This window comes from Rana temporaria, chromosome 13 (assembly GCF_905171775.1).
Source record: "Rana temporaria chromosome 13, aRanTem1.1, whole genome shotgun sequence".
Taxonomy (NCBI): Eukaryota; Metazoa; Chordata; class Amphibia; order Anura; family Ranidae; genus Rana; species Rana temporaria.
In genome coordinates this window covers 41,923,115-41,939,776 of record NC_053501.1, presented here as the reverse complement: position 1 = coordinate 41,939,776, position 16,662 = coordinate 41,923,115, and the positions used below count along the sequence as shown (strand labels likewise).

General features: G+C 47.9%; 1 protein-coding gene across 1 annotated transcript in view; it reads left to right on the top strand.

Annotated features, from left to right (window-relative positions):
* Positions 1 to 1,187: 1,187 nt before the first annotated feature.
* FAM177A1 (family with sequence similarity 177 member A1) overlaps positions 1,188 to 16,662 on the top strand; it is a 31,864-nt gene continuing 16,389 nt past the window's right edge. The window contains exons 1-2 of the mRNA XM_040333239.1: positions 1,188 to 1,379; positions 4,787 to 4,963. Coding sequence (XP_040189173.1) covers positions 1,365 to 1,379; positions 4,787 to 4,963 — 192 coding nt within the window. The 5' untranslated portion in view covers positions 1,188 to 1,364. The remainder of the gene's footprint in view (positions 1,380 to 4,786; positions 4,964 to 16,662) is intronic.

The window sequence follows — 16,662 nt, the reverse complement described above, 5'->3', positions numbered from 1 at the left end:
ACATCGCTTCCGCCGGACCCGATGATTGGCTCACCCTTTGGCCAATCAGCACGTGCGCCTTTGCTGGCTATTGCACAAAATTTCGTACAGGTACACCTTATTTTCTGGCAGTGCCCCTCCCAAAACTAGATTTTGGATCCGCCCCTGGAGGCGGGTGTGTGCCTTTCCTCTAATCAGCTCTCACACAGTGTATGCCCAGACTCCCCTCCCACTGCTGAAACAGGAATTACAATTTCTAACACAATGTTCACTTTTCTAAAGAATATATAAAGCTGAAGACAGCAGATATACAAGTAAAGGTTATGTAGGGAGATTTGTTACATCTCTGTGTATCCTCTGAGACTGTTCACATTACTGGGTATATGTGAGGGTTTACATCCACTTTAAAGCGGGAGTTCCCCCGAATTTTTTTTTTTAACATTAGATTTAGGCTAATTAAGGGGAGAAGAAACGGGTATTTTTTTTTAAATCAATGCTGTACTTACCGTTTTAGAGATAGATGTTCTCCCGCCGCTTCCGGGTATGGTCTGCGGGACTGGGCCTTCTTATTTGATTGACAGCCTTCCGACAGTCGCATACAGCGCGTCACCAGTTGCCGAAAGAAGCCGAACGTCGGTGCGGCTCTATACGGCGCCTGCGCACCGACGTTCGGCTACTTTCGGAAACTCGTGACGCGATGTATGCGACCGGCGGAAGACTGTCAATCAAATAGGAACGCCCAGTCCCGAAGACTATACCCGGAAGTGGCGGGAGAACATCTATCTCTACAACGGTAAGTACGGCATTGGTTTAAAAAAAAATACCAGTTTCTGCTCCCCTTAATTAGCCTAAATCTAATGTTAAAAATGTAATTTTTTATTTTATTTATTTATTTAGCAAATATCAGGAAAGCTTTGTACAGAGCAGCACCAGCTCTCTCAGTCTCCCCAGTAAGGCTCCACCCTCACACAACACACACACACACTGCACCCGGCTACATACAGCTGCTGCTCCCATTGAAGAGAATCTGATGACAGACTGCTCAGCAGCGCCATCTGCTGCTTAGTTTTCAAATGTCGGTCTGCAGTTTTTTTCGGAAAGCAGCGCCACCTAGAGGTTGTAGCCTCTTAACCTTATTTACCATAAGATCGGCCGTCCAATTGGAATGCAAGAGAGGGAGCGCCGTCCAATAGGAATGCAAGTGAGGGAGCGCCGTCCAAACGGAGTGCAAGTGAGGGTGCGCCGTCCAATAGGAATGCAAGTGAGGTAGCGTCTGCCGTGCGTGTACACATCGAGGCCTGGAGAGCACGGAGTGCCTGTGAGAAACTCAGGGAGGAGCGGGACTCGGTGTCGTTGCCAGGCAGTCGGTGTTGGAGTGCGGAAGTATGGCCACCGGGGAGGTGAGCGGTGACCGGCTGTCATATGTCAGCAGGGGATGTGTATATATATATTCTGTATCAACAGGCAGCCACAGAGCTCCCTTCACTCTGCCACAGGCTGGGAGAAGAGGACCTGTCTTGTGGTCACACAGCTGCTGTAGGACTACAACTCCCAGCATGCCCTGATATCACATGTTCTTGTTCTGGGGGTTCCAATCTCTTCATTTCCTCCTTCCTCCATTCAGAGAGGTGGGATTGTGTACACCTGGCTCCTGTCTGAACTTGGCTTCAAAGAGAACCTGTCACTTGCTGCTCAATCTGCTGCCAGGGCACTCCCTGTCCACAGCTGTATGTATACACAGAGGTGGGGGAGGGGTTCTGGAGGCTGGTGTTCAATTCTGGGATGTGAACCTGCCAGGAAGCTGTCACCTGTATGGGCCAATCATCTGTGGCCAGAGCATTCCCTGCCATGCATCTGCACATACACAAGGTACATGGCCGCAGATGATTGGCCGGTACAGGTGACAGCTTCCTGGCAGGCTCGCACACATGTGGGTTCACATCCCCCTCCAAACTCATCACAGCTCATGACATCATTGATCTAATTAGATCAATGATGTCACGAGTATCTTAACCCCCCCCATCACCCCTCCCCCTGTGTACAGGTGGCAGCAGGGTGGGGTATTCCTCAGCCACAGTTGGTTGGTTGGGTGGCAGTGACCGCTTGCTGACAGGTTTGGTCTCATTTGTACAGATTGTACAATCTCCTTTTAGATCTACCACCAACTATTAAGGGCAAGGGCTGCCTTATTTGATGCAAATTCAATGAATAGTTTAGATTAGTCTTCATGTAAAAGAGTTTTAGTAATTCTAACGTCGGGTACACACAGGCTGAATTTAGGGAGACATTTGCCAGTTCAAAAGAGGGGAGAAAAAAAAACGGCCGAGATTCTGCCCGTTTGTATGTCGGTCTGTCCAACAGAAGCCAGCCGTTTGGCCAGCTTCCACCAGATGAGCATGCTGGAAAACCAGCAGCCGAATGACTCCCGATCAGCGCTCTCAGCCAATGGCTGAGAGCGCTGATCGGAGTGCTCTGTCGGAGGGGCCGCCCCCCTGTCAGAACTCAGCAGGGGAGATCGCTGTACTTTGCGTTGTGAGTTCAGTGGCTCCGACATGAGCTGACAGGGTTTTTTTTTTTTTCAGTCAGCCCGCTGGGTTGAACGGGAAAAACGAATAGTGTGTACCAGCCTTAAGGGGGATGTTACAGAGATTGTACAATCAGATTGTATAGTGTATGACCAGTGTTAAACCCATTGGTATAACCGTCTAACTATCTACATGTATTGTAAGAACTTATGGAAGGTGGATGAGTATTTCTGGGGTGCTGTTTATAAACGCTGCTTCAGAAAAAACACTAAGACCCCTTTCACACTGAGACGCTTTGCAGGCGCTATAATGCAAAAAATAGCGCCCTGAAAGAGCCGCTCCTTTGCCTGAGGGCATTCACACTGGAGCAGTGCGCTGGCAGGACGTTAAAGTTATTCCACCACTCCTGCCCATTGAAATGAACGGGCACCACGGCCACACCACTGTAGTGGCACTTTGCAGGTGGTTTTAAACCATTTTTCGGCCGCTAGCGGGGGTTGAAAGTGCCCCACTAGCGGCCGAATACCCCCGCAAACGTGACAAAAGCTTCCCCCCCGGCGCAAAAGGCGCGTTGCCAGTTTCCGGTGACCAGTTTTTCTTTCGGAAACTGGTGACGCGCATTATGCGCCGGGGGGAAGCTTTTGTCATACGTCAATCTCTTAGTCTCTGAATAGGAAACGCCCACTCCCACAGGATTCACTACCCGGAAGCCAGGGGGAAAATACCTATACAACGGTATGTAAACCGAAAAAAAAAAAAGAAAAAAAAACCCAGCATACTGTACATGTCGGCAGTATGCTGGATTGACTGGTATATACCTGTTTTTAGGGTGAACCTCCACTTTAAGTCACAAGTTTAGTCTGGTAAAGAGTGAACCTGTGACTTCCTTGATCCATTTGGATACGCAAACACCAAAATATCCCCGTCTTCAATTCCTGACCGTTTTCTTTGTCCGCCTGGGGTTTTGGGTGTTTTTACCTACCTTTCTGTGTTTCTCTACCTTTCATTGCATTCTCCAAAATTATAAAACGTATAGCAATCAAACATGGTGAATGAAACCTCCTCATAATGGCCAGCACAGGAACTCTGTTCACCAATAGTGATCCCTACAGTATGCTGTTTTTTTTTCCGGTTTACATACCGTTGTATAGGTATTTCTTCCCCTGGCTTCCGGGTAGTGAATCCTGTGGGAGTGGGCGTTCCTATTCAGAGACTAAGTGATTGACGTATGACAAAAGCTCCATGGCCCCCCCCCCCCGGCGCATAATGCGGGTCACCAGTTTCCGAAAGAAAAACTGGTCACCGGAAACTGGTAATGCGCAGTTTGCCCCTGGGGGGGGCTGAATATGGACGCTCACTCCCGCGGGATTCACTACCCGGAAGCCGGGGGGGGGGGGGGGAATACCTATACTACGGTATGTAAACCGAAAACCCCCCAAAAAAAACAGCATACTGTACATGTCGGCAGTATGCTGGATTGAATGGTACGTACCGTATTTATCGCGGTATAACGCGCTCCCGCGTATACCGCGCACCCCTAAAGTTGACCCGAATCCTGTGGAAAAAAAGTTTTTTTTGTACTTACAGTTTTGGTGTCTTGCGCGGCGTCCATCGGCGGCCTCGTCGGGTCCTGCGTTCGTCTGTGGCTTCGGGTGTCCTCTTCGGCGGCTTCGGGTGTCCTTCTGTGGCTTCGGGTGTCCTTCTGCGGCGGGTCCGGCGTCCTTCTGCGGCGTCCTCCCCGCTCGTTTCCCGCGCCGAGTTTGAATACTGCGCCGACATATACAGAGCGCAGTACACTCGTGTATTGTGGGCAATGCTCGGCTACCCGCGCTGACGTCCTGTACGTCCAGGACGTGAGCGCGGAAGGAGCCAAGACTGCCCGACTATACCCGAGTGTACTGCGCTCGGTATATGTTGGCGCAGTATTCAAAACTCGGCGCGGGTATCGGCGTATACCGCGCACCCACGATTTTGCCCTGATTTTCAGGGCAAAAAAGTGCACGGTATACGCCGATAAATACGGTGCTTTTTTTAGGGTGAACCTCCGCTTTAAGGGGTTGTAAAGCTTTGTGTTTTTTCACCTTAATGCATCATATGTATTAAGGTGAAAAAACACCTTGCAGTCACCTCCCGCTGCTGTCAATCAAATCAATGACGCGGCGCGCCGGGGGGCGGGGTTGAGTCATACACTTGGCGGCTATGGCCAGTATCCCTTTAAACATTACTTTTAGGTGGGATACGTTTAAAATAATAAATAAAAATGAATGTTTTTATTTGTCCAGGTCATGTCCAGTGGGGACCGTGAGTTTGAGAGTGTTGAGCTAGGGGATGTAAGGAAGAAGAAGAAAATTCCACGTAGAATTATCCACTTTGCCAGTGGAGAAACCATGGAAGAGTACAGTACAGATGAGGAAGAAGAATTACAAGAGAAGAAGGATCTTTTACCAACCCGTGATCCAGTAAGTGATAACCATTTCACAATAAACTTTGAGATGCTTCACCTTGTAAAATAACATGGTAGCTTAATTAGAGAGTGAAGTGTAATGTGTGTCCAACAAGTTGTATGTATTGGACAGCCAGCTATGAGGATGGGGCCTCACTGATTACTATGCCTCTTGCAGCATGGATTGGACAGTAATGCTAATGTTCAGTTTTACAGCAGGGATTTCATAAAGAAGCTAAACATAAAACATTTGTGAAGGCATGTTGATAATTTTTAAAGATGAGCTCCAGACTAGAGGTTGACCGATATGTAGGCCGATTTTTAGCACTTTTTAATTAATCGTCAGTGGCCGAGACTTGTCTCTGGGCAGCCTGCCAAGTGTGAGAAAAGATACAACGTTTCTACTTATCAATGAATTGAACTCCTTGTGTAGAAGTTCTCCGTTTAACCATTTAAAGACTAAGGCCCGGATTCAGATAGCCTTTACGCCGGCGTATCTATTGATACGCCGCGTAAGTGCTACGAAGCGCCGGCGTATCTTCTTTCTGTATTCAGAAAGCAAGATACGTCAGAATTTTACTAAGATACGGCCAGCGTAAGGCTCTAACACCGTCGTATCTTAGGCTGCATATTTACGCTGGCCGATAGGTGGCGCTTCCGTAGATTTCTGCGTCGAATATGCAAATTAGGTAGATACGCCGATTCAGAAACGTACGTCCGCCCGGCGCATTTTTTTACGTCGTTTACGTTAGGCTTTTTCCGGCTTAAAGTTACCCCTGCTATATGAAAGGTATCCTATGTTAAGTATGGACGTCGTTCCCGCGTCGAATTTTGAAAATTTTATCTTGTTTGCGTAAGTCGTTCGTGAATAGGGCTGTATGTAGGTTACGTTCATGTCTAAAGCAATGACGATTTGCGGCGTCATTTCGAGCATGCGCACTGGGATTCTTTCACGAACGACGCATGCGCCGTTCGTAAAAAAACGTAAAATACGCGGGGTCACATGAAATGTAAATAAAACACGCCCACATCATCCAGATTTTAATTAGGCGGGCTTATGCCGTACCTCATACGTTACGCCGCCGTAACTTAGGGCGCAAGTTCTTTCTGAATACGGAACTTGCGCCCTAATTTACGGCGGCGTAACGTATCTGAGATACGTTACCACCCGCCGATAGATACACAATTGTATCTGAATCCGGGCCTAAATGTTTTCTGACACTTGTCGCTTACAATTTAAAAATCCTGCATTTTCTGCTAGAAAATCACTTAGAACCCCCAAACTTTATATATATATATTTTTTTTTAGACGAGACCCTAGGGAATAAAATAGCAGTTGTTGCAATATTTTATGTCAGACGGTATTTGCGCAGAGGTCTTTCAAACGCAATTTTTTGGGAAAAAAATACCCTTTAATTTAAAAAAAACTAAACAGTAAAGTTAGCCTGGTGTGTGTGTTTTTTTTTTTTTTCAAAAGATTACCTGTTTTTGTGCCGGCTTCCTGATTCTCTTACCGAAGATGGTGGGGGGCAGCCCCCGAGAGCCGAGGGAGAGATCGGCTTCGGGTGCCGACTTTGCGGGCGCCCAGGACAGGTAAGTGTCCATATATTAAAAGTCAGCAACTGCAGTATTTGTAGCTGCTGACTTTCAATATTTTTTTTTTCCGGCAGAACTCTGCTGCTTTTACGCTGGAGTGGGCAGGCGTTGCCGGTAAAATGCGGATAGTTTTTAGCAGTGCTTTACCATAATTTTAGCTGCGCTATTTGGCTGCTAGTGGGGCGCTTATAACCCAGCTAGCGGCCATTGAAGAGGTTAAATGCGCCTGTGTAGCACCGCTGCAGAAACGCTTTGCAGGCGCTTCGGCAGCAGTTCCCATTCATTTCAATGGGCAGGAGTGGTGGAGAAGCGGTATACACCGCTCCAAAGATGCTGCTTGCAGGACTTTTTTTTTTTTAACATCCTGCCAGCGCACCGCTGGGGAGCCGTTTTGCAGGCACTTTACAGGTGCTATTTTTAGCCCAAAAGCACCTGAAAAACACCCCAGTGTGAAAGTGGTCCAACTGTTAGATTTTATGAGATGAAGAGGAAAAAAAATTAAAATCGGCCTAACATATCGGCCCAAAAAAATCGGCATCGTATATCGGCCGCCGAGATTTCTAAATATCGGCATCAGCATCGGCCAGAGAAAAACCCATATCGGTCGACCTCTACTCCAGACAGATCTAAAATATACACCATTTAACCTAGTAATGCGTTTATTAGAATTTTTCTTATATCTTGCATACAGCTGTCATATAAACACTGGGAATTTACTAAAACTGGAGCAGCTGTGCATGGCAACCAATGAGCTTCTAACTTTAGCTTGTTCTGTTAAGCTTTAAAATGAAAGCTAGAATTCCACTGGTTGCCATACAATCTGCTCCAGTCTGCCATTGGCTACCCCTACTGTCCATCAAAGTCAGCTAGCCAATCAGGGGAGGGGGGCAGGGCTCCATGTCTAAATGGACACAAGGAGCTGTGACTCAGCTTGGGTGCCCCTATAACAAGCAGCTTGCTGTGGGGGCACTGAACAGAAGGGAGGGGCCAGGAGAGCCAAAGAGAGGAACCCGAGAAGAGGAGGATCCGGGCTGCTCTGTGCAAATCCACTGCACAGAGGAGGTAAGAATAACATGTTTGTTATCTTTATAGAAAAAAAAAAACAAGCCTTTACAATCACGTTAAAGGGATTGTAAACCCTTGTGTTTTTTCACCTTAATGCATCCTACAGCCCCGCCGCCCCCCCCCCCCCGTTTTACTTACCTGAGCCCCGTATTTCCCTCGGCGGAGACACGCTGTCCCTCTCTGCACAGGGTCCCTGCTCTTGATTGGACAGATTAATAGCAGAGCAGCCATTGGTTCCCGCTGTTGTCAATCAAATCCAATGACGCAGGCGCCGGGGGGCCGAGTCCGGCGTTCGTCTATGGACGCAAATGCTGGACTCAGGAGCGTGCCCGCAAGGTAACCCCCTGGGAGAACACTTCTCCTAGGGGGGGTTATCTGATGCAGGGAGAAGCCGCGAGAGCCGCCGAGGGACCCCAGAAGATGTGGATCGGGGCCACTCTGTGCAAAACGAGCTGCACAGTGGAGGTAAGTATGACATGTTTGTTATTTGCAAAGCTTTTTTTTTTTTTTAATCACTTTAAAGCCCTGATAAACCTTAATTTTAAATCCGTTAAATATATTTCAGACGCATCAAAAGTTTGACCGTTTCACTTTATTTAGAAAGCAGACACAGCCCAGCCTTGTACCCAGAGTAGACTAGCCTGTCCCTTCCAGTATGGTGTAGAGAAGGACCCATGCTCCCAATGTGAAACCTGTCTTCTTTGTAGAGGTCCGATTTGCTCACTGCTAAGTCAGAGGTAGAGCTCTCCAATCAGCAGGAGGCATGTGCTTTATCTGAAAAGCGTGGGCATGGCGCTTTACAAACAAGTGAAAAAATAGAGTATGGATTCCAAAGTTTCGTAATTGAAAGATGCCCTTCTGTAAGGTTGAATTGTCCTCGTATCTTTTATTTCCTTGTTTTGTCAGTTTAAGTTTTGCATGCACTTTGCATACGTTTTTAGCTATCGCTGCCAACCAGCCAAGAATTGTGTTGTTAGTTACATAGTAATCTAGCAGGAAATGGCGCTTTAAAGCTGAACTTTAGACAAATTAACAAAAACAATACAGTTGCCAGGCTCACTATTGCATAGAAACCAGTCAGCTTCCAGGTGTTATTGCCAATGCTTAATTGAACAAGTTAAAGGCGATTGTAAAGGTACATTTTTTTTTTTTTTTTTTTTCCCTAAATAGCTTTCTTTACCTTAGTGCAGTCCTCCTTCACTTACCTCATCCTTCCATTTTGCTTTTAAATGTTCTTATTTCTTCTGAGAAATCCTCACTTCCTGTTCTTCTGTCTGTAACTACACACAGTAATGCAAGGCTTTCTCCCTGGTGTGGAGTGTCATGCTCGCCCCCTCCCTTGGACTACAGGAGAGTCAGGATGCCCACTTACACACAGCTCCTTTCTCTATCTGCAATGTAGAGAGCGTTCTGACTCTCCCGTAGTCCAAGCCAGGGGGCGAGCATGACACTCCACACCAGGGAGAAAGCCTTGCATTACGGTGTGTAGTTACAGACAGAAGAACAGGAAGTGAGGATTTCTCAGAAGAAATAAGAACATTTAAAAGCAAAATGGAAGGATGAGATAAGTGAAGGAGGACTGCACTAAGGTAAAGGAAGCTATTTAGGGAAAAAATAATTGTACCTTTACAACCCCTTTAAATTGGCTTCTATGCAGAAGTGAGCCTGATTTTTGCACTCTCCAGCTTTAGGCAGCTTTCGCACTGAGGGACTTTGCAGGCGCTATTGCGCTAAAAATAGCGCCTGCAATGCGCCCTGAAAGAGCCGCTCCTTTCTATCCAGGGTGAAAGCCTGAGGGTGTGCTGGCGGGACGCCTAAAAAAAGTCCTGCAAGCCGCATTTTTGGGGTGCGATAGGAGTGGTAAAAATATTGCTTCTATTGCGCCCCTGCCCATTGAAAACAATGGGGTCGTGCCTCCAAAACGCCGCAGAGTGGCGTTTTTGTGGGCGTTTTTAACCCTTTTTCGACTACTAGCGGAGGTTAAAATCGCAACGCCAGCGGCGGAAAATCGCTGCAAACACAACGATAAAACGCCTCTAAAAATAGTGGCACTTTACCACCAGCGCACCCAGCGCCTCAGTGTGAAAGTAGCCTTAGTAAATAAATCCTTCCGTGACAAACAGTGTTAAACAATCAGGAAAAGTCATTGTGACTTCATCCATCACAGGGGAGAATCTTCCATGTGCTCCAAAACACAATCCCATCTCGCACATGTGCCAAACCTGAAGGCTTACTGGAAGTGCATGAACCCCAGTTATGAGGGGTCAAACTACGCTTGTTAGATATAACGCTTAACTGCTGTATGGACTTGGGGTTCCAACACTTCTCACAATTCCCCTCTGCGAACCACACACCTCCCAATTGATCTTGCTTTTGCAGGACTGTTTATGGATTTTAACTAAATCTTGGGTTCCAGCAGACTTACCCCATATCCCTGTACTGGGTGCTTCAGTTAAAATAAGACCCTCGAATGGACTCAAAGTAGAGCTTTCCTGTGTGAATCTGTGCAGGGAAGCTAATTGCTGGATCAAATATTGGCTGGTTCGGCAGGGAGTGGCTGAAATTTGATCCATCTTTGGGCAGGCTGGTTGTACTGAAGTAGATCCATCAATCGACTTCAGTACAACCAGCCTGTCAGATTTTTTGCATGTGAGCACTGCCAGTGGCTATAGCAGCAAGCAATGATCTTTATTTTCTGCCGACGGAGAAGGCCCCCCACTGGCAGAACACAAACCGTGGGAAGGATTCCCTTGTCAGCATGGACTGTGTTTATGGGAGAATTGAGCGAAAAATGTATTATCTTTGGCTTGCTTTACTGATCATTAAGGATGAGCTCTGGCGTGTTCGCATAGAACACGTGCAGGGCCCGCCAGGAAGTGTGCACGGCGCTGTGCTAATCACAGCCAGGGAGACATTGTCCCGATGCTCGGCTGGAGGGATCGTGAAATCTCTCCCTGGCTGTTATTAGCGCAGCGCTGTGCACACTTCCTGGTGGGCCCTGCACGTGTTCTATGCGAACACGCCAGAGCTCATCCTTACTGATCAGCAGTATCTGCGTGAGCAATCAAGATTGTTTTGAACACTGTGTTTGTCACAGGGGGGTGCTGTTTACTTTCTTTTGCAGTTTATTGGATTACTAATTTTTATTGTTGTTCACTATCACTTGATGCACGTTGTTTGTTTTTTATTAGAAATCCGCGCAGCACTTGTATTTTTTTTAGACAGAAGGTCCGTTTCCATCTGACTGCCCATAGAGGACAGCGGGCTGTGTCCGCTCTACATCAGCAGAGCAGATACAGACCTGTCATCCACCTACTCAGCAGACCGATCCCCTGCTTAGCGGGTGCATCTGCCAGTGTGAAAGGGGTCCTAGGTGTATGTGTGTTTATATACATCATTGAGCAAGCTGCTTTTCTTTATAGTAATTTTAACCTCTTTTTCTCGAGTCTTCTTCCAGGACGGCACCTTGAGAGTAGACTGGCTCCACCTGACAGGAAACACAATCAAAAAGAGGTTTAAAAACCCCGCCCCTCCCCGTGCACCTCAGTTCATGATTGTGTTTCCCCCAGCGAAACGTTTTTTTGTTTTTCCAAAAAGACCTAAGGCCTGGGGCTGGTGGTCCCCCTCCTGGAAGGTGAGCCATGGGTCCTGGGAGGCCTTGAGCTCAGTGAGGCTATTGCCTGTCCGGAGGGTCTCCCTGTATTGAGGGGGGGGGGAGCGGAAGGAAAAACCATGTTTGGAAACCCCCCCCGGCTAGGTGTATCTGGGATAGTGGCTACCTCAGAACACCTAGGTGGCTGGAATCCCTCTCTCCCGAGCGTCTTCCTACCTGCTGGGCCGGGTAAAGATGCATCTCCGCGCTGTGGACTCGGCTGCTGTTCTCCCAGGCTCGTTTCTCGGTGGAGCCAGCATTCGACGCTGCATCGATGGCGGCGCATGGTGATGACGTACTTCCGGTTCCGGTCTTCACCAAAATGGCGGCCGCCATCGGCGTTAGCTCACACACACGGATCGCAGCAGGGGAGAGAGTGGCGCCCGATTCGACGGTGCCATGGAGCGTGAGGACCGCCCGGCACTATCCGCTGCTGCAGAGGAAGCCACCAGGGGTGAGTCTACCTCTAAAAAACCTCATTGGGGCACTTGGACTGGGTCCTTATTCCCCACACACCCCCCTTCCCTTCCCCTACTCCCTTTTTGTATTAACGCCTCTGTCTTTTACTTTCAGGGGAAGAGGTTACTGCCCAGGGGGAGGCTTCTAGTGTTTCTGCTAAACATACATCTAAAGCTAAAAGATGTGGGAATTGTAGCATTAAGCTAGCCACTGACTATTCCAAGCTTTCGTGTGCTAAGTGCATTCAAAAACTTACAGGGAAGGAAACTTTGCTAATAATGAAAGAATTCCTGACGGTTCAGTCAGAGATGCTTTCCACATTAAAAGAGTTTAAGGAAGCCTTAAAACCCAAAGGACCTGATCCCCTAGCAGCTGGACCCTCCTCACAGGAAAGCTTATCCACCTCGGCTCCAAAATTGTTGAGGGCTAGGGACGTTCTTCTGTCAGACTCTGAGGATTCAGAGGCTCAGGAAGAAGGTCTCATTGATAGCCAGACAGATGAGGAGGATGAAGATGCTAGATCAGGCAAATTCATTTTTTCAGCAGATGACATGGGTGGTTTACTGGCAGCTATCTATACCTCTGAGGGGATTCAGCAGCCGACCGAACTAGTGTCAGCACAGGATAAGATGTACCAGGGTTTAGCTAAACCCCAGCCAAAGGTTATCCCAGTTCACCAATCTCTTCAGGACTTAGTTCTAAAAGAGTGGGCAGAACCTGAAAAGAAGTTACTTAGGTACAAAACCTGGAAAAGGCGCTGTCCCTTTAAGGAGGAACTAGAAAACAAATTTTTCAAAGTCCCTAAACTAGACGCTTCCCTAGCTCAACTGTCTAGACAGTCTGACCTCTCCTTTGAGGATGCTGGGAATTTAAAAGATTCACTAGACAGACGGGCAGAGACCTCCCTTCGCAGGGCCTGGGAGGCTAATGCGGCAGCCCTTGGGCCCGCCCTGGCCTCATCCTGCATTGCCAGGAATACGGATACCTGGCTATCCAGGATGTTAGAACATATCCCACAGACTTCAAAGTTTAAGGATATCCGAGATTCCCTTAGAGTCATAGGTAGCGCTGTCGCCTATCTAGCAGACGCATCAATTGAGTCCGCTCGAGCCTCTGCTAAAACAGGCGCTCTTATTAACGCCTCAAGAAGGGCACTATGGCTCAAAACATGGGAAGGAGATTTGGCCTCCAAATCCCGTCTCTGTGCCCTACCCTTTGAGGGATCCTTCCTCTTTGGGACAGGTTTAGACCAGGCTTTAACTAGGGCCTCAGAAAAGGGTAAACGGTTCCCTCCCAAACCTAAACAAAATAGGAGGAGATTTTTTCGAGGCCCCCAGAATAAAAATCGACCTTCAGACCGAAGAGCGGCCTTTAATAGGAAGTGGATCACAGGGAAGGATAAACCAAAAGGGGGAATCCTTTTCCCTGATCCTAAACCCGCTGGAAAAGACTCCAAGTGACTCGAGAGTCGGGGGAAGGCTCTCCCGATTTCTTCCAGCTTGGGAAAGCATAACGCAGAGTCCTCATATTTTGCAGATAGTGAAGGAAGGCTACAGATTGGAATTCCGCCATCTTCCCCCACCAATTTTCCTCCTCACTCATTTACCCCAAAATCCCCTCAAAGCGGCAAGCCTTCTAGGGAATGTGTCAGACCTAGCACAACAGGGGGTCATAGTCACAGTTCCGGTAGACCAACAGGGTCAGGGGGTGTACTCTCACATCTTCGTAGTACCAAAACCCTCGGGAAAATTCCGTCTAATCATCAACTTAAAACCCCTGAATACTTATCTCCTCTACAAGAGGTTCCGCATGGAAAACATTTACAGTCTCAAAGGACTTCTTTTAGAAGGGGTATTTATGATAACCATAGACCTGAAGGACGCCTACCTCCATGTCCCCATTTACCAGGACCATCAAAGATTCCTGAGATTCGCCATTGTTTCCCCTCAGGGGATCCAACACTGGCAATTCACCACTCTCCCCTTTGGGCTTGCCTCCAGCCCAAGAGTTTTCACAAAGGTGCTAGCAGAGGTGGTCGCCTTTTTACATCTGAAAGGCATATCCCTTGTCCCCTACCTCGACGATCTGCTGCTGTTCAATCCCAGTCGGGCACTTCTTCTCACGGACCTGACCACCGTCCTGACTACACTGGAATCCTTAGGATGGATTATAAACAGAGAAAAATCTTCTCTCCTCCCAGAACAGAGAAAGATCTATCTGGGATTCTTAATAGATTCCTTAGAGAAAAAGCTTCTCCTACCAGTAGACAAGGTCCAGAGACTCATCTCAGTGGTCAGGTCTGTCAGGGGAACAGCAGATATTTCACTCAGGGAGATCATGAGGTTGTTGGGACTTATGACCTCATGCATCCCAGCAGTTCCGTGGGCTCAGCTCCACTACAGGCCACTACAGGCCTTCCTCCTCTCCTCCTGGGACGGGAAGGAAACATCCCTAGACTCCAGGGTCTCCATTCCAGAGTCGGTAAAGAACACTCTAAAGTGGTGGCTCATTCCTCGGAACTTGGAAAGAGGCCTTCAGTGGAACCAGTCAAATCCCCTCAGGATAACTACGGATGCCAGCTCCTGGGGATGGGGAGCCCACATGGCGGGCCTACAGGCCCAGGGTTCCTGGGATCGACACCAAAGGGAGTCGTCTTCCAACTTCCGAGAATTATTAGCGGTCGGAAGAGCCTTGGAAGCGTTCGAGGAAAGAATCCTGAACCAGGAAATACAAATTCTCTCCGACAACGCGACCACGGTGGCGTTCCTGAACCATCAGGGAGGCACCAGGTCCCGTTCGCTCCTAAGGTTGTCCCTAGAAATTCTAGGCTGGGCAGAACAGAGGGTCCACTCCCTGTCAGCAGTCCACATCAGGGGAGTCCTAAACCTAGAAGCGGACTTTCTAAGCCGCCAACCCATTCTCCAGGGAGAGTGGGAACTAAGTCAGGAGGTCTTCGATTGGGTATGTCATCATTTCGGCATCCCAGAAATAGACCTCTTTGCTCACAGGAGGAACAAGAAGATAGAAAGGTTCTTCTCCCTCTCCCGGGATCAGGGATTGGAAGGGGTGGACGCGTTGGCCCAGGCCTGGACATTTTACCTAGCCTATGCCTTCCCTCCTCTGAATCTGATCCCGAGGGTATTGCAAAAACTGAGTCGTTCACAAGGGAAGCTGATCCTGATCGCTCCCTGGTGGCCCAAAAGATCTTGGTTTCCAATGTTAGAACAGTGGTCGGTCCTTCCTCCCCTCCCTCTCCCGGTCCGGGTGGACCTTCTGCGGCAGGGGCCGATCGTTCATCCAGAGCCAGGCTTTTTCAGTCTGACGGCCTGGTACTTGAGAGGTGGAACCTGCAGCGGAAGGGTTGCTCAGAGAAGGTAATAGATACCCTCTTAGCGAGTCGTAAGGAAGTTACCAGGAAGATCTATGCCAAGACCTGGGGGGTGTTTTCACGCTGGTGCGCAGCAAGACAAGCCCCACTACCCGAAATATCGGTTATCTTGGAGTTCCTTCAGGAAGGGGTAGATCTAGGTCTAGCTACGAGAACCCTAAGAGTACAGGTTGCCGCCTTGTCCTACTTTTTAGACAAGAGGCTGGCTCTGGATCCTCTTATTAAGAGGTTCCTGACGGCCAGGGATAGGTTATCACCTATACAGATATCCAGAGTTCCCCCTTGGGACCTCTCCCTGGTGTTAGATCAGCTATCCAAACCTCCGTTTGAACCGATAGACAGCATCCCGGTTAGGCTGTTGGTATTTAAATTCTCCCTTCTTTTGGCCATCGCCACGGCCAAAAGAATAGGAGACATGCAAGCGCTCTCAATCAAAGAGCCTTATTTTCGTTTATTTGAAGACAGGGTAGTCCTAAGTCAGGATCCCCTGTACCTACCTAAGGTGGCAACGAAGTTCCATAGGTCACAAGAAATTATACTTCCTTCTTTTTGCGCAAACCCACAGAATGAAAGAGAACGAACCTTTCATTGTTTGGATGTAAGACGCTGTTTGTTAATTTATTTAGAAAGGGTGAGCGAGTTCAGACGCTCATCACACTTGCTAATCAACTTTTCAGGACAGAAAAAGGGTTGCCAAGTATCTAGAGCCTCCATATCTAGATGGATAAGACAGGCAATTTCAGTAGCATACAGTAAGGCTGGCAAAACAGTACCTAAAGTCAAGGCACATTCCACGAGATCTATAGCAACCTCCTGGGCAGAGAGAGCAGGAGTTTCAGTGGAACAAATCTGTAGATCAGCAACGTGGTCAAGCCAGAATACCTTTCTAAAACACTACCAAGTGGAACTCCTGTCACCCCAAGACTTGACGTTTGGCAGAAGAGTCCTGCAGGCAGTGGTCCCGCCCTAAGGTAGGCCTGAGGGTTACTTGCTTATCTCTAAAGGTGCCGTCCTGGAAGACGACTCGAGAAAATACCAGTTACTCACCGGTAGCTGTTTTTCTATGAGTCTTACAGGACGGCAGGCCTATTTCCCACCCTGAGGAATTTATATGGTTTGTATTTTTATATACTGGTTCCCGTGCTCTTATGGTTGTTAATTTATCACGAACTGAGGTGCACGGGGAGGGGCGGGGTTTTTAAACCTCTTTTTGATTGTGTTTCCTGTCAGGTGGAGCCAGTCTACTCTCAAGGTGCCGTCCTGTAAGACTCATAGAAAAACAGCTACCGGTGAGTAACTGGTATTTTTTTATTTAATTTTTTTGGAGTGTTTATTTGGGTCTTCAGTGTATGTACTTGTTTACATATCATGCGCGTGATTATTAAGCATCATTGAGAGATTAATTTGTTTTTTATTAAAATATATGGGCATAAAATTACATTTGGCATTATTGAAATATTTTAAGATTTAACACTGTTAAAATTTGGATTTATTTTGGAATTTAGTATTTCTTGTAGTCCTAATTCCTAGCCGTCGCTTAGGGGTGGTGCAGTAT